Source organism: Thalassophryne amazonica, chromosome 5 (genome assembly GCF_902500255.1).
Source record: "Thalassophryne amazonica chromosome 5, fThaAma1.1, whole genome shotgun sequence".
NCBI classification, from domain to species: Eukaryota; Metazoa; Chordata; class Actinopteri; order Batrachoidiformes; family Batrachoididae; genus Thalassophryne; species Thalassophryne amazonica.
In genome coordinates this window covers 71,553,932-71,572,967 of record NC_047107.1, presented here as the reverse complement: position 1 = coordinate 71,572,967, position 19,036 = coordinate 71,553,932, and the positions used below count along the sequence as shown (strand labels likewise).

Here is a 19,036-nt window from a genome sequence, read left to right as displayed (position 1 = left end):
TAGGATGTTGCCCGTAGGAATCCACGGGCTCTAGATTGGGTAGTGTTTATAAAACAGGTAGCTGACAATTTTCACAGGTGCTAATAAATTATGAAAAGTTTCTATAATGAGTTGGAATGGTGTGTGATTCCAGAACGTTTTTATAACCTTAGACCTCAACAGTTTTTAGAAGAACTCAAACCTTTTATTTCCTATTAATTATGTACTTTTTCAATGTTAATTTATTGTCTCAGCATATTTATAAATTGTTTAGCTTCTTGTTATTATTATTATTATTATAATATTATTATTATTATTGCTATTATTATTATTATTATTATTTTATTTTTACTTCTATTTTGTCATTTGATTTTTAAATGGACAACGATGATAGATGAATGAATAGATGATTTACTGCTGGATTGGTGTTTGAGTCCAGAATGTAAATATCAATGTCCATTGCTCAGTGTTCTTAGCTAATGTAGTTTCTCTAAAAATATTAGTCCTATTAACATTTGGTTTTGGCGCCATTCATCCCAGACCCAAAACACATAAACATACCGCACGCACACACACACAGCTTTTTAAATTTTCTACATTTTGCTCTAAGCAGGTGCATTTAATTTGACAAACAAGAGACTGTGGTGGAAGACATTAAAAGCACTACACATTTTAGTTATGGTACCGGGAGCATGACACTTAAGTCACTCATGGTACCAACAACATTACACTTAACTACACTAATGAAACCAATTGTTCCAGAAAAACAATACGAGGGTAGGCTGAAAAGTTCTAAGGCTCCCCATGAAGGAGTAATGCATTAACTGCATTATAGTGAGCCTTAGAACTTTTCAGCCAACCCTCGTACATCAATAACACTAACAACACTATTAAACTAACATGAACCACAATAACAACATTTAAACCCCCAAAACTCTTAACTCTCATGGTGCATTGCAGCACAATGTCCATTGTTTACTGGTTAGCTAAAATCGGTAATTTCTCAAAAAATATTTGTCCTATCAACTTTCCATTTTCACAGCATTCATCCTTGACCCAAAATACATAAGCATCCCAAACGGGAAATGTCAACTCTCCTCAGTTTTGCCATGAGCCATACACGTGTGTACGCACGCAAGCAGAGGCCACTTGGCTATTATAATAAGAAGAAAACAAGTCACTGAAGTTTAGTGAACGTTATTTTTATAACTACATATGAGTAGCCTTTACATGCAAAAAAAAAAAAGGAAAAAGATAAAAGGAAAGCAATTTCTCACACAATGTTCTGTGTGACTTTGAAGAGCTTCTTTTTCAGTGTTGCGATAGCTTTGGCGTTAAAGACTACAAGTCCCATGTTTTAGGGAAAGCATCACGACCAATCGCAATCAAGGAGTGACACGCGCCGGTACCCAGATTGATTCTCCGGAAGAGGGAGGGCGAGAGATTTTTGACTGTGGATATCTCCAAATCGCTTTGCATTTAGGAGGTAAATTTTTGCCTAAAGTGTGTTTTATATGTAATAAGTGATATGAAAATATAACTTCAGTATTTTGTAGCATTCACGTGTAGGTTTGTCCCGCCGTTTAGCTTAGAGGTTGCTGGTAGGCCGTTAGCTAGGTTTAGTTAGCTTTGTAGCACTGAGCATCGTGTCAGAAATTAAAATCATTGTTTTTACACACTGACGCTGTAAAACGTGTTGGCGGTGATTCTTTGTTTAGGTTGAGGTTAGTGCAACGAGTAACTTCAGCTAAAAAGTAACGTTTTTCGTTTATCAGGCTGATGTTGGTTGACGTAAGCTAGCATGAACGAAGTTCGTCCAGTTTTTTTGATCCAGTGTTTGAACTTGTTGAACATAATTCATTTATTGTGTAAAGTATAAAAATACATTAAAAGCACGTATCATTAGTTATAAAAAGTGTCATAGTTAAACTCATAAATATCAGTAAAAATCATCATCAGTCACTGTAAAAATAATCGATCACAGTAAAAATAATTATTTTAAAAGGAAAGACACTTTGAGCGTTTGCCACATTATTGGAGAGGCTATTCCACAAAGTTACAACTAGGGCTGTAGCTATCGATTATTTTAGTAATGGAGTATTCTATCGATTATTCTGGCGATTAATCGAGTAATCGGATAAAAAGTACTTCTGCGTTTTTAAACAACATCGATAGTCCAGGGCTCTGCTTAAGCAATGGCGCAATGTCACTGCGCCGAAGTGTTGGCATTTTGCTGAAATGGCGATGGGATGTGGCTTTCTGTTTTGTTTTCTCCAACTTGTAAAATGTAACCATTTTTTAAGTTTTTTTTTTTTTTTTTAAGGTTGATGTACTGGGTCCCTGTGTGAATTTTTTTTTTCCCTTTGCAGTTCAGCAGATGCATTTCAGCTGGAGGTTGAACATGCAGCCTCGCAGTCAGTTTTTTTATTTTTATTTTATTTAAGTCACTGTTTGTGAAGTGTTGTGTGTTGTCCAAAAAAGCAAAAAATTAAAAAGTCAAACAGTGTGAGTCTGAGGGAAACACAGAAGAAAGAGTGCACTTCTGCTGTTTGTCAATGTAGTCGGGGCCAGAGCTGTGACTCGCCCGGTCTGAGAGCCCCTCACACCGTGCAGAGAGCAGCCGGCCACCGTCCCTCCCCACGTAGAGCAGACCGTGTGTTTTTTAAAACGAGACAGACACACTGCTTCGCTTTATATGCACAGTAAGTCTATTTCAGATGATCGGCATGGACCATCTCTCTCTTAAAAGGCTTTATTTTACTCTGTGTCACGCTGGAAAGCGGTAGCTATCGTTGCTAATTTCATTAGCTGTTATGCTCCAGTCTTCTTCTGTTTTTTTTGTTCCTCCTGTGGACGTTGCAGCGCCACACACAGGCCTGGCATATGTACTACAACGTTAAACGAAGCTTCGAGGCACAGAATTTGCCTCGAACATTTTTTGTAATCGAATTATTCGAGTTACTCGACTAATCGTTTCAGCCCTAGTTACAACTATTCTCAAGGTCGGTCATCCGGGCATTCTCTGTGAAAACAGCACCGAACACAATACAAATACATTAAATTTGGTCTCTTTTCAAATGGTAAGACTCGTCAATAAAGTAAATTTAATGTACAGTGGTTAATTTCAGGTCAGTTTGGTGTATAAATCTCATCGTTCCAGGCAATGATAGCTGTCAGCTAGCCGTTAGAAGCAAGTTAGAGACAAAAAAAAAAAAACTGGCTGATATCAATCGAAGGGAGTGCTGTTGTTGATTACTTCCGACTTTCCTGCACATGCACACACAGGCTGGAAGGCAGAAAACGCATGGGAAAATTACTTCAGACTCCGTGTCAGCTCTTGATCCCAAAGATCGAAAGCGACATTGTGAGAAATTAAATCTTGGAGACAACGACCATTCAGGCTTTCAGGTTTTTTGGTGGTCACGTGTAGGGATGGGTATTGATACGATTTTATTGATATTAATGCCATTATCGATTCCGCTTATCGATCTGATTCCTTATTAATTCCCTTATCAATGCCTTTTGTGAATTTTCTGTGTATTACAAGTAGGCTTTACAGGTTTTTTTTTTTTTATGTCAACAACATTTCACTGGATCCTTGGTCCTGTGTTACTGGATCCTTGATCTCTGGCCATAAATAAACTCTATATGGTGGATCCTTGATCTCCTGACAGAAATAGAAGTAAACAAAATCTGTAGCTTTTGTCAAAAGCATTTCCTTCCAGACATTAATGTGCTGCGCTGCATGTCCGCATCAGTGTAATTCATAAAGAATGCAGGACACCTCATTTTGGGAGGAAAAATGTTTTGGTCGATTGTAGTTTGTTTGTATTACATCATTTGGAGGAGGTGTCATTTGATTTAAAACAGTGATTCACTTGGAAGTTATTAATTCTGGCCGGACTCTAATTTGACCCGACAGAGAGCGGTGTAGCGTTTGGAGCTATGCGAACGGAACAGAGGATGATTCTCATTTCTTGCCTGCAAAAAAACAACCATCCCAGTTAGCGACTTTAATCTGCACAAAAGTGACTCATGATTGACAGCCTTAAATGGCTTTGAGAGGGGTTAAGAAGCCGAATTGCCGCTTCTGAAAAGCAGCGAAGCGATAACCAATGAAGCAGCGGGTCAGAGCACTGCTTCATTGGTTCAAGCTTCAAAGCGGCACCGTTACAGAAGTGTTTGATTACAGACCCGCTGCAGGGTCTGCAATCAATGTAGAGAAATGATCATTTTCCTGACAAACACCCTCAAAATAACGGCTAGCCTGAAGGACCGATAAGGGAATTGTTAAGCAAAAAGGCTGTTGATGTTGGTGGATCAAATCATTTCTTGAGGATTCTCAAAAAGGACCGGTCCTCGATACCCAACCCTAGTCACGTAAGGGAATGCTATTATCAGCCTGTTGCTGCAGATGTTGATGTATGTCTGTGCTCTTTCTACTGTTTGGTCCCGTCTTTGTAGGCTGAGTGAAGTGCAGCAGCAGGACGTGCTTTCAAACTGAAGGACTTTTTAAACGTCCAAAATAGACACCCCTGCACAGTCCAGACGTGAGGAGCGCTGAGCGCCTCACACCGGCCAGTGTGCGTATCCATGCGTCAGGCTGCAGTTCACCTGTGTTGAGTCATTAAATGCAGCACTTCTGCGTGTGCACTCAGTGCAATATAGAAAAAATAATGGAGGAAAAACGAGCCAGAGGTTTCTCTTTGACCAAAAAAAAAAGTAAAAAAATGCCACCACAATGAGGTGTGTTGAGTCATTAAATGCTCGGGGTGCCGGAAAAAAATCGATTCATGTCCGAATCACGATTCTTATTTTTTAAGATTCTGAATCGATCCAAAATGTTCAATAATCGCTTTTTAAAAGGCATTTTTTTAAACATTTTCTTGCTTACTCACTGCGTGTACTGTTTGTCAGGCAACGGTCTCCGTACTGCAGCGTCCCAGCTAGGGGAGGATCTGGCGTGCTTCCAACATTCATGAGCTGCAGCTTAGCATGGCGGGCGAAGAGCTAATTCAGCCAGCACTGTCTTTGCTGAAGGCAAATGTTTGGGCGCATTTTGGATTTCATTATTTGCTGCGTAAGAAGGAGCTTGACATGACTTATGCAGTGTGCAAAATCTGCAAAATGAAAGTCAAGTACTTCGGAAACACTTCATATCCTCAAGACCACATGCTACCTCATCACCCGGAGCTAAAAGAAGCGCAGCAGCGGTCTCTGCCGATTACTGACCAGCGCACACTCCATCACTTCACTAAACTGCCAGCCAACTCTGAACGAGCAAAGCGGATAAGTAAATTTACATCTTTAGAATCACTTGATTAACCTTGTAAAGCTGCATTTTCTTAAACATAAACATTTTTTAAGTAATAGAACTATAACTTCTCAGAGCTCTTTCAATCAAAAATCGATTCTGAATTGAATCGTCACCCCAATAATCGGAATTGAATTGAATCGTGAGTTGTTGTAAGATTCACATCCCTATTAAATGCAGCAGTTCTGAGTGTGTACTCAGTGTAAGATAGAAAGGTAATGGAAGAAAAACAATTAGCCAAAGGTTTCTCTTAGACCAAAAAAAGGCCACCACAATGAGGTGGCCGCTTTAATTATATAGACCGCACATTGATTATATACACCGGTGTGGATCACACGACTTCCTAAAATTAAAATACAAAAATTGAGCACAACGCAAGATCCATATTCAAACTGATAAACTTTATTGTTTTTGTGCAAATATTTGCTCATTTTGAAATGGATGCCTGCAACATGTTTCAAAAAAAGCTGGGACAGTGGTATGTTTACCACTGCGTTACATCACCTTTCCTTCTAACAACACTTAATAGGTGTTTGGGAACTGAGGACACTAATTGTTGAAGCTTTGTATCTGGAATTCAGTTGACTTCAGTTGTTCAACCATCTGGGGTCTCTGTTGTCTATTTTGCGCTTCATAATACGGCACACTTTTTCAATGGGCGACAGGTCTGGACTGCAGGCAATGTTGGTTTTCGGCCTTGCCACTTACATGTAGAAAGTTCTCCAGATTCTCTGAATTTTCTGATTGTATTATGGACTGTAGATGATGGAATCCCTAAATTCTTTGCAATTGAACATTGAGAAACATTGTTCTTAAACTGATGGAATATTTTTTCATGCAGTTGTTCACAAAGTGGTGATCCTCGCCCCGTCTTTCCTTGTGAACTGCTGAGCCTTTTTGGGATGCTCCTTTTATACCCAATCATGAGTGTCCTCAGTTCCAAAACATTTGTTGAGTGTTGTTGGAAGGAACAGTGACGTAACACAGTGGTAAACATACCACTGTCACAGCTTTTTTGAAATGTCTTGCAGGCATCCATTTACAAATGAGCAAATATTTGCACAAAAACAATAAAGTTTATCAGTTTGAACATTAAATATCTTGTCTTTGTGGTGTATTCAACTGAATATAGGTTAAAGAGGATTTGCAAATCATTGTATTATGTTTTTATTTACATTTTAGGCAACGTCCCAACTTCATTGGAATTGGGGTTGTGTGTGTGTATGTATACGAGGGTAGGCTGAAAAGTTCTAAGGCTCCCCATGATGGAGTAATGCATTAACTGCATTATAGTGAGCCTTAGAACTTTTCAGCCTACCCTCGTGTATATATATATATATATATATATATATATATATATATATATGTGTGTGTGTGTGTCTTCATACATTTATATATTTTAACAACCTGAAAGCCACCAGACTAGCTAGAATCGAACCATGGATTTCTGGACAGTCGCCTCTGCCTTTCTTCTCGCTGGTTTTATTTCTTCCACAGCTTAGTAATTTTGACGTTGGAGAACCCAACTTTTCACTTTGTGTTTGTCCGTTTGCCTGCAAAATCACTCTTTTGCCATGTTAAACTGTGTTTGATTTCAAAAGAACAAACCGAAAATCAGATTGTCGTCATCCATCTGGATGTGATGTGTTTTTTATGCACAGCGCTGATCTGTCAGTGTGTGATGGATCACCGAGTGCACGTTTTGAATGGTGGCATCTTCAAATATTGGGCATAGTCAGTGGCTGCACAAGAGTTTTCTGCCGACCACTGTGGCTCCCACCCAGCGCGTGACATCATCGCGATTCATTCTGTTGAACAGCATGCAGACAGAGCATGTTATGACCGAGCGGCCAGTCACAAAAGCACAAATTCTCGTCTTCAGATTGGCCGAAGTGAAGTAGCGCCGACTTTGAGAATTAGAAAAAAGATATTTTCTTAGGTGGTATCTGCATCTTTGCACCTCAAACATGTGAGAGTGACTTCTCAATCCTGGCCCTGAATAAACTCTACGAGTTTCTCGTATTTTGGGAAAAAAAATTTCAGGCCTGATATTTTCAAAACCACAAGCCGTCTTGTAAACCTCAATCAGGTCTCCATGAACCCTTCTAACCATGAACAAAAGCGACAGCCTAAAAATAAGTATAGTGTGGCTACACGATAGTCCTATGACTTGTTATACAGATCATTGATTGTGCAATAAATCCTGATTACACTGGAAAACATAAATAGCTAAGATAGTTCTACCTAGGTGCATTACGACAGGAAAAAAATAATCCAAAAACAAAGCCAAAAATCATTTTCAATTTTCCCCTACTACACATATTACATTTTATCAAATGTATGTTTATTTATACGATTAGGCTAAGTATTTATTTAAAGACAATAGTTTAAAAAATTGTTTTTCTTCGGTCTGCAGTTTTCTATACAGTTTTCACATGATGTCATGAAGTCGGCCATCTTGGTGATACTCTGCTATTCCTTCTGTTTATACTAGTATCTATTCTTAGTGTACAAATGCTGTCATGGTGAATTATCACATTGTGGGCTGCCACAATTGGCCAGACAGAGAGACGGACATGCGTTACTGTAAACTGCCAAAGATGATAAGGAATCAGGGGAGGCTTGTGAAAAACTGCAAGAATGTAAAATATGATTTTGCATAATATGACCAGATTAATAATTATCTTATTGGATCTAAATCCATTTCATGTTAAAATCTGTCCATATTCAAATCTGGATGAAAAATATCATGAATCAAACATTTTTAAAGTGTTTTAAACCTGTGATCATTAAAGCTGAACAGAAAGTCCCACATTTGAGATTGAAAAATGACACCTAAAAGCAAGTTAACTTTGGTATGATAAGTTTTTAATATGTATTTTACCTGCATGTGTGGGAGAGCAGCAGGAAACATTAAATGGGAGAACAACAAAGATAATCCATCTCTAGGTCTCACGGCTGTCTTGTGGAGTTTTGCAACATTTTTGCAAGCTTTCGCCATTGGACAGAGGACAACATTCGCTTCCGCTATCTTGTTTACTTGCCAAACCCACCAAGATGTCAAAACGGCTGGTCACGCCCATAATTCTGACATCTGTGAAAACACTATAACATTCATTAACCAGTTAGATTCTGCTTGCTGTGGCAGTGTTTATATAATGTGCAGATTAAATCCTTTTTTTTTTTCTCAAAATGAAAAGAGGCCCTCAAAACATCTAATAATTGAGCTTCATCAATGAAGAGTTCCAAACTTTGTCTTTGACTTACAGTGCATCAGCAAAGAATTCACAGCACTTCACTTGTTCCACATTTTATGTTACAGCCTTATTCCAAAATGGGTGAAATTAATTTTTCTACCTCATAATGACAAGGTCAAAATTTTTTTGAGTCTTTTGTAAATTTATTAAAAATAAAAAACTAAGAAATCGCATGTACATAAGTATTCACAGCCTTTGCCATGAAGCTCATTATTGAGCTCAGGTGCATCCAGTTTCCATTGATCCTTGAGATGTTTGTACAGCTTAATTGGAGTCCACCTGGGGTAAATTCAGTTGATTTGACATGATTTGGAAAGACACACACCTATAAGGTCCCACAGTTGACAGTGCATGTCAGAGCACAAACCAAACATGAAGTCAAAGGAATTGTCTGTAGACCTCCAAGACAGGATTGTCTTGAGGTACAAAACTGGGGAAGGGTACAGAAACATTTCTGCTACTTTGAAGGTCCCAGTGAGCACAGTGGCCTCCATCATCTGTAAATGGAAGAAGTTCGAATCCACCAGGACTCTTCTAGAGCTGACTGCCCGTCTGAACTGAGTGATTGAGGGAGGAGGGCCTTAGTCGAGGAGGTATGGTACAGTGGCCAGATGGAAGCCACTCATTAGTAAAAGGCACATGGCAGCTCACCAGGAGTTTGCCAAAAGGCACCTGAAGGACTCAGAATATGAGAAACAAAATTCTCTGGTCTGATAAGACAAAGATTGAACTCTTTGTTGTAAATGCCAGGTGTCATATTTGGAGGAAACCAGGCACCATCCCTACAGTGAAGCATGGTGGCAGCATCATGCTGTGGGGATGTTTTTCAGCACTTCATCTGGACAGGACACTGGTCTGCTCCTGTTTATGTTCTGTCTTGTGTCTAATTAAAGATGCTGTTGTTAAGCTAAAATAGCGTGTGGGCATCACATAGTTTTACAGCTATCACATTTTTAAAAGAAGAATTTTGCGGTATGTGAGTGTCACGGAGGGACATCATACAAAGGGAGGATGGTGAGAAAGACGATGTCAAAAAATTGGATAAGGATAACAGAATCAAGAATCCGTGGAATTGGTGCTGTCTTGAATTTAAAGAGGGCAATGAATATCTTCATAAACACATCCAAAAGATAAAAGAACCGGGAAAAACGTACTGCATCTTGTGCCATCAGGATGTTAAGCGCCGTAAAAAAAAAAATTTCTCTCACTGGAAAACAGACATTATGCTTTTCAAACAGGATTTCACACAAGAACACGACTTTTTTTTATTACTATTAATGTAGACTTTCTTTCATTGGAAAAAAGACATTGTGGCTTTTAATGGATTTACAGGAATTCACACAAGAATGTGACTTTTGTTTTACTATTAAGTATGTTGTTGATATTTTACCATGATTTTCAAAATTTTCTACAAGCTTAGTTGTGGCTTTTGAAATGCTTTAACAGCCTTTTCAGTCTTCATAAATTTAATGTCATTTAATTTTTTTGAGTTAATGCATAATTTGGTTTACAATTAAAAGGAAAATCATTCCAGGTCCAACGTCATATTCTGTTATTTCAACATTATCTTTGACAGTTTAAATGACAAGTTAAATGTAGGATCATTTAAATACGAGACTTTTTCTTCCAGGAGATGCTGAAAATGCATTATTAGATGCAAAATTAATCAGTTAAATTTAAACCCCCTGTAAATTTTCCTTGGATTTTACAATTTTCATTTCACATCCCTGAAATGTATTTATATAGTTGATGAAGTTGACACATTCCAGCTCTATTTTCAACCCCATTAAATACTGCATGGAGATTTTGGACCAAAGTATAGAGACAACACTCTTCATCACTTCATCAAAACAATAAATGAGGGAATATTTTGGATGGGTTTTGTTTATTCCTCTGGTCATGTTTGATGTTGGAATCTGTGGTAATTAGCACTGAAACAGCTCTGGCAGCTCCTGATGCTTGAGTGCATCACGATGTTGTTTCACTTTCTTTTGTTACATAGCTGTACTGACTTCATGGTTTCCTCCCTGTACTCACCGCTTTCTCTTTGTACTGTTGTTCCACTTTAATAGGAATTGCTGCTACCAGGATGATTGACATTCGGGCATGGGCAGAGTATGTTGTGGAGTGGGCTGCCAAAGATCCCTACGGCTTCGTGACCACTGTCATACTGGCTCTCACGCCTCTCTTCATTGCCAGTGCACTGCTTTCCTGGAAACTTGCCAAGATGATTGATGCACGAGACCGCGAGCAGAAAAAAAAGCAGAAACGTCAGGAGAACATAGCCAAGGCCAAGAGGCCCAAGAAAGACTGATCTGACGAGGCATGAAATAGGAGGAGCAGCTACCACCCTATGCCCTCCGTAGTCCACATGTTGTCACAGTGCCCGTCCTCCTCACAGCCCCACTGTGAGCACAGGCACGCCACTCTTCAAGCCTGTGGTAAAAGGAAGAATACTGGCCCCACAGGCCCAGCAGTGCTGAGACAGACAGTACAGACCCACGGGAAGCTCATGACAAAGCCACTTCAGTTGGAAAGAGCACAGTGGACATAATGTTTTTATGCAGAAATATATTACACATCTGTTGCAACACCTTTCATTCCATTGTTAGCCTCGCTGTTTCACTGCTAATCTGTACATACGCTATTTTCTTCAGGGCTGAAGTGATTTAGTTAACAATATTCACTCCCAATTTATTTTAGTAATTCATTAAACATTGAAGAGTCATTGATGGGGGAAGAAATGGTTAATTTGGTTGGTCAGACAAAATAAGTTAATTGAAGATGGGTAATGGTCATTTTCTAAATCTAATTTTGTGACAACCGGCAGTTGACAGTTATATTTGCAGCCCTGGTTTCTTTGACGTGGCTTTAGGGTTCTTTTGCCATTGCTCAGGTATAATACCAGATATTATTGCTCATCACAATTACTAAACTTCAGGTGGGCATATGTGGCCAAAGACCCTGGGGGTTTATTTTGTTTTTTTGAGCACTGCTGTAGTGGTGTTGTACCTTCTTCACTGCTGTCACAAAGCAGAGGACCAAGAGAGACTGATCCATTACACAGCAAGACAAAATAATTTAGGCAGTTGTTTTGAATGTTTTTACAAGTAGTGTCATGATGAACTTTTAATTCCGGTCTCAAATGATGAAAAACCTCTGCCCACAGCTTTATTGGTTCCAGATTCACCCATTCACCCCCCCCCAGCCAGTTGATGTTGATCACGCATTTTTGATTTAAATGTTCACAGTCACATTGTGTTTGGTGTGACTTGCCTCAGACAGTTTGTCATTTATTTGCATCATTCGCAGTACATGGTGCCCTTTCATTACTCAACTGTGCTGTTCCTCAGGCCTGTGGTAACAGGAACCAGCTCCGTTGGCCCAATAGTGCTGAGTTGGACAGCACTTCACAGAGGAAGCTCATCCCACCACTGTGTGCTCTGCAAGCACACAGTGGACACCTGTGTATGAAGGAATTGGCTGCTGCAACACCTTGTATTCCATTGTTAGCATCCTTGGTTTGTTGAATTATTAACACTTTTTTTTTTCACCTGGCAAAATGGCAGTTATTTTCTAAACAATAGTTGTGGTTGACTAAAAATGTAATCTTCCTGTATTTTGTAGTCGACTGATTACAGAACTACCTTGGTGCATAAGAGTGCAAATGTATTCCCTCACTTTGCCCTTTTTATATTATGTCAGAGTTGTTATGCATCTTGACACAAATATAGTAAAATTAGAATGTCTGTGTACCTGAAATTACAATAAAACTACAGGTTCAGAAGTGTTAGCTCCGGTTTTGAGACGTGAACTTGGGTTTGAGCAGCTGTGAACTGTATGTACCCTAACACAAACCACTGCATAAAGCACTTATTAGGAATAATACCTCTGCTAAAGGTGAAAGTACACAGCGATATCTTGATACTGTACATAATTACGCTCAGCACTGTGTCCATATTTGCGGTAAGACAAAACTGTTGTTGCACAATCCTGCTAACGAAGGCAAACTAATGATTCTTGGCAGAGATGTGAGGTTCCTCAAAAGTACAAATATCCCTGCAGGAAAAAGATGGTATGGGTGTACATGGAAACACTGCTGCCTACAAAAGGTGTCAAAGTTTGACTTAAAAGAAATGTTATTGTATTGTGCCTGCAGAATACAATGGAGTGCTTTTGGTCTGTGTAAACTTAATTCCATCACCTTGAACTGAAATGCTTAATGCAGTGTTTACCAACCCTGCTCCATATCCAAACTGATCCATGATACCTGGTATGTGATATATAGGCCCAACACCATAGTAGGAGAAACATGCCCATATCATGATGCTTCACCACCATGCTTCACTGTCTTCACTGTGAACTGTGGCTTGAATTCAGAGTTTGGGGGTCATCTCACAAACTGTCTTGAACCCAAAAAGAACAATTTTACTCTCATCAGTCCACAAAATATTCCTCCATTTCTCTTTAGGCCTGCTGATGTGTTCTTTGGCAAATTGTAACCTCTTCTGCAGGTCTTTTATTTAACAGAGGCACTTTGTGGGGGATTCTTGTGAATAAATTAGCTTCACACAGGCGTCTTCTGTCACAGCACTTAACAGGTACCTCCAGACTGTCATTGATCATCCTGGAGCTGATCAATGGGTGAGCCTTTGCCATTCAGGTTATTCTTCTATCCATTTTGATGGTTATCTGTTTTCTTCCATGCGCCTCTGATTTTTTTTTATATCCATTTTAAGGCATTGGAGATCATTGTAGATGAACAGCCTGTCATTTTTTGCACCTGCGTATAAGTTTTTCCCTCTCCAATCAACTTTTTAATCAAACTATGCTGTTCTGAACAATGTCTTGAACGTCCTATTTTCCTCAGGCTTTTAAAGAGAAATGCATGTTCAACAGGTGCTGGCTTCATCCTTAAATAGGGGACACCTGATTCACACCTGTTTGTTCCACAAAATTGACGAACTCACTGAATGCCATACTACTATTATTGTGTACACCCCCTTTTCTACTTTTTTTACTAATAGCCCAATTTCATAGCCTTAAGAGTGCATATCATGAATGCTTGGTCTTGTTGGATTTGTGAGAATCTACTGAATCTACTGGTACCTTGTTTCCCATGTAACAATAATATACTCAAAACCTGGATTAATCTTTTTAGTCACATAGCACTACTATTATTCTGAACACTACTGTACGTACAACCCCAATTCCAATGAAGTTGGGACATTGTGTAAAATGTAAATAAAAACTACAATGATTTGCAAATCCTCTTCAAACTACAACCCCTGGCAAAAATTATGGAATCACCGGCCTCGGAGGATGTTCATTCACTTGTTTAATTTTGTAGAAAAAAAGCAGATCACAGACATGACACAAAACTAAAGTCATTTCAAATGGCAACTTTCTGGCTTTAAGAAACACTATAAAAAATCAGGAAAAAATTGTGGCAGTCAGTAACGGTTACTTTTTTAGACCAAGCAGAGGGAAAAAAATATGGAATCACTCAATTCTGAGGAAAAAATTATGGAATCATGAAAAACAAAAGAACACTCCAACACATCACTAGTATTTTGTTGCACCACCTCTGGCTTTTATAACAGCTTGCAGTCTGAGGCATGGACTTAATGAGTGACAAACAGTACTCTTCATCAATCTGGCTCCAACTTTCTCTGATTGCTGTTGCCAGATCAGATTTGCAGGTTGGAGCCTTGTCATGGACCATTTTCTTCAACTTCCACCAAAGATTTTCAATTGGATTAAGATCCGGACTATTTGCAGGCCATGACATTGACCCTATGTGTCTTTTTGCAAGGAAAGTTTTCACAGTTTTTGCTTTATGGCAAGATGCATTATCATCTTGAAAAATGATTTCATCATCCCCAAACATAATATCAACATAAACTTGTGCATTTATTGATGATGTAATGACAGCCATCTCCCCAGTGTCTTTACCTGACATGCAGCCCCATATCATCAATGACTGTGGAAATTTACATGTTCTCTTCAGGCAGTCATCTTTATAAATCTCATTGGAACTGCACCAAACAAAAGTTCCAGCATCATCACCTTGCCCAATGCAGATTCGAGATTCATCACTGAATATGACTTTCATCCAGTCATCCACAGTCCACGATTGCTTTTCCTTAGCCCATTGTAACCTTGTTTTTTTCTGTTTAGGTGTTAATGATGGCTTTCGTTTAGCTTTTCTGTATGTAAATCCCATTTCCTTTAGGCGATTTCTTACAGTTCGGTCACAGACGTTGACTCCAGTTTCCTCCCATTCGTTCATTTGTTTTGTTGTGCATTTTCGATTTCTGAGACATATTGCTTTATGTCTTCTGTCTTGACACTTTGATGTCTTCCTTGGTCTACCAGTATGTTTGCCTTTAACAACCTTCCCATGTTGTTTGTATTTGGTCCAGAGTTTAGACACAGCTGACTGTGAACAACCAACATCTTTTGCAACATTGCGTGATGATTTACCCTCTTTAAGAGTTTGATAATCCTCTCCTTTGTTTCAATTGACATCTCTCGTGTTGGAGCCATGATTCATGTCAGTCCACTTGGTGCAACAGCTCTCCAAGGTGTGATCACTCCTTTTTAGATGCAGACTAACGAGCAGATCTGATTTGATGCAGGTGTTAGTTTTGGGGATGAAAATTTACAGGGTGATTCCATAATTTGTTCCTCAGAATTGAGTGAGTCCATATTTTTTTCCCTCTGCTTGGTCTAAAAAAGTAACCGTTACTGACTGCCACAATTTTTTTTCCTGATTTCTTATAGTGTTTCTTAAAGCCAGAAAGTTGCCATTTGAAATGACTTTAGTTTTGTGTCATGTCTGTGATCCGCTTTTTTTTCTACAAAATTACAACTGAATGAACATCCTCGGAGGCCGGTGATTCCATAATTTTTGCCAGGGGTTGTATATTCAATTGAATACACCACAAAGACAAGATATTTAATGTTCAAACTGATAAACTTTGTTTTTGTGCAAATATTTGCTCATTTTGAAATGGATGCCTGCAACACATTTCAAAAAAGCTGGGATAGTGGTATGTTTACCACTGTGTTAAATCACCTTTCCTTCTAACAACACTTGATAACCATTTGGGAACTGAGGACACTAATTGTTGAAGCTTTGTAGGTGGAATTCTTTTCCATTCTTTCTTGATGTACGACTTCAGTTGTTCAACTACGGGAGCGTATTGCATTCACTGGATAAAAAAAAAAAAATTGACCACTGATCTCGTAATTATGAGAAAAGATCAGGTGTCTAAATTGTTTGCCGAACTTCCAGTCCCTCAGTGAAGACGCGAGGTGAGCTCAGCCGATGATAACACAATCAAACACAAAGTGTGGATTTTCCCCCTGAAGTGCTCCCGGATGAATGTCCAGGGAGGAGCACGGGGTGACTTTCACTCACACAGCCTCACCGACCACTGAGAGACACAGCGGGGCTCACTCCCACCAGGGCACATGCCAGTCTGTGGGCCTCATGCCCCGCCTCGCTGGAGGAGTTTCATTCATCCAGGAACACTTTAGTGGGAAATCCACACTTTGTGCGCGCCGTGGTGTGGATCACAGTGGGGTTACAAACTGGCCGATTTTCGATTATGACTGTTGCATTCTCACGCTTGTCTTTACCGAGAGACTGGAAGTACGGAAGCACATTGTACGGAAGCACATTGTACGGAAGCGATTATACACACACACACACTAAATAAAAAAATAGCTTGATCTCATAATTATGAGATTCTGATGTAATTACGAGACCTTTTATCGTAATTCCGAGATCAGTGGTCAATTTTTATTTTTTTTTTATCCAGTGAATGCAATACGCTTGCGTATTCAACAGTCCGGGGTCTCCGTCATATTTTGCACTTCATAATGCACCACACATTTTCAAAGGGCAACAGGTCTGGACTGCAGGCAGGCCAGTCTAGTACCTGCACTGTTGGACTACTTTTTCACACAGTTGTTCACAAAGTGGTGATCCTCGCCCCATCTTTGCCTGTGAACAGCTGAGCCTTTTGGGGATGCTCCTTTTATACCCAATCATGACACTCACCTGTTTCCAATTAACCTGTTCACCTGTGGAATGTTCCAAACAGGTGTTCTTTGAGCATTAATCAACTTTCCCAGTCTTTTGTTGCCACTGTCCCAGCTTTTTTGAAACTTGTTGCAGGCATCAATTTCAAAATGAGCAAACATTTGCACCAAAACAATAAATTTTATCAGTTTGAACGTTAAATATCTTGTCTTTGTGGTGTATTCAATTGAATATAGGTTGAAGAGGATTTGCAAATCATTGTATTGTTTTATTTACATTTCACACAACATCCCAACTTCATTGTAATTGGGGTTGTCCATACTATACATCAATTAAAAGGCTATATACAACCCCTGGCAAAAATTATGGAATCACCGGCCTCGGAGGATGTTCATTCAGTTGTTTAATTTTGTAGAAAAAAGATCACAGACATGACACAAAACTAAAGTCATTTCAAATGGCAACTTTCTGGCTTTAAGAAACACTATAAAAAATCAGGAAAAAAATTGTGGCAGTCAGTAATGGTTACTTTTTTAGACCAAGCAGAGGGAAAAAAAAATATGGACTCACTCAATTCTGAGGAATAAATTATGGAATCACCCTGTAACTTTTCATCCCCAAAACTAACACCTCAAATCAAATCTGCTCGTTAGTCTGCATCTAAAAAGGAGTGATCACACCTTGGAGAGCTGTTGCACCAAGTGGACTGACATGAATCATGGCTCCAACACGAGAGATGTCAATTGAAACAAAGGAGAGGATTATCAAACTCTTAAAAGAGGGTAAATCATCACGCAATGTTGCAAAAGATGTTGGTTGTTCACAGTCAGCTGTGTCTAAACTCTGGACCAAATACAAACAACATGGGAAGGTTGTTAAAGGCAAACATACTGGTAGACCAAGGAAGACATCAAAGCGTCAAGACAGAAAACTTAAAGCAATATGTCTCAAAAATCGAAAATGCACAACAAAACAAATGAGGAACGAATGGGAGGAAACTGGAGTCGTCTGTGACTGAACTGTAAGTAACCACCTAAAGTAAATGGGACTTACATACATAAAAGCTAAACGAAAGCCATCATTAACACCTAAACAGAAAAAAACAAGGTTACAATGGGCTAAGGAAAAGCAATCGTGGACTGTGGATGACTGGATGAAAGTCATATTCAGTGATGAATCTCGAATCTGCATTGGGCAAGGTGATGATGCTGGAACTTTTGTTTGGTGCTGTTCCAATGAAATTTATAAAGATGACTGCCTGAAGAGAACATGTAAATTTCCACAGTCATTGATGATATGGGGCTGCATGTCAGGTAAAGGCACTGGGGAGATGGCTGTCATTACATCATCAATAAATGCACAAGTTTACGTTGATATTTTGAACACTTTTCTTATCCCATCAATTGAAAGGATGTTTGGGGATGATGAAATCATTTTTCAAGATGATAATGCATCTTGCTATAGAGCAAAAACTGTGAAAACATTCCTTGCAAAAAGACACATAGGGTCAATGTCATGGCCTGCAAATAGTCCGGATCTTAATCCAATTGAAAATCTTTGGTGGAAGTTGAAGAAAATGGTCCATGACAAGGCTCCAACCTGCAAAGCTGATCTGGCAACAGCAATCAGAGAAAGTTGGAGCCAGATTGATGAAGAGTACTGTTTGTCACTCATTAAGTCCATGCCTCAGAGACTGCCAGCTGTTATAAAAGCCAGAGGTGGTGCAACAAAATACTAGTGATTTGTTGGAGTGTTCTTTTGTTTTTCATGATTCCATAATTTTTTCCTCAGAATTGAGTGATTCCATATTTATTTCCCTCTGCTTGGTCTAATAAAGTAACCGTTACTGACTGCCACAATTTTTTTTCCTGATTTCTTAGTGTTTTTTAAAGCCAGAAAGTTGCCATTTGAAACGACTTTAGTTTTGTGTCATGTCTGTGATCTGCTTTTTTCCTACAAAATTAAACAACTGAATGAACATCCTCCGAGGCCGGTGATTCCATAATTTTTGCCAGGGGTTGTATGTATACATATAAATGGCCATTTTTAGACAAGATTGTGTGCTACACTCTATTCCAGACACCTTGGAACATGACCGTTGCTGACCTATTTGGAACTGTACCTTGAAACTATTTGAAATCAAGAGCATAGAAACAAGTTTGGAGAGAGCCTTTGCTTAATGTCAAAGCATGTAATAGTGCCTGTGGTGTCAAACAGCCAGATCAAGGTATTTTTCCTGTGAGGAAAAAAGTACGGTCATTACATGTGTAGAGATTTTGAAATACATTAAAGTTGCCAGTTATGTTTACGTATAGTACATAAACACAAAGCACACCTCTCTACCTAAAAAAGTGGCCAGCAAGTCTGCATGTGTATATAATTTCAGAATATTAATGCTTCTCCACAAAATGACAAAAGCGATAATGCCCATTC

General features: G+C 39.0%; 1 protein-coding gene across 2 annotated transcripts; it reads left to right on the top strand.

Annotated features, from left to right (window-relative positions):
• The first annotated feature begins 1,377 nt into the window (after window positions 1–1,377).
• On the top strand, window positions 1,378–12,212 carry smim15 (small integral membrane protein 15). Of its 2 annotated transcripts, none has more exons than XM_034170517.1 (2): window positions 1,378–1,461; window positions 10,623–12,212. In XM_034170517.1, exon 2 carries the CDS (start codon window positions 10,640–10,642, stop codon window positions 10,862–10,864), a length of 225 nt encoding a protein of 74 aa, XP_034026408.1. In that variant the 5' UTR covers window positions 1,378–1,461; window positions 10,623–10,639; the 3' UTR covers window positions 10,865–12,212. The 2 variants fall into 2 exon arrangements, with proteins under 2 accessions (XP_034026408.1, XP_034026407.1); XM_034170516.1 differs by having other exon boundaries at window positions 1,395–1,465.
• Window positions 12,213–19,036: the final 6,824 nt, after the last annotated feature.

Coding starts and splice junctions, on each gene's coding strand:
- smim15 (XM_034170517.1), top strand. CDS start 10,640: ATGATTGACATTCGGGCATGGGCAGAGTATGTTGTGGAGTGGGCTGCC.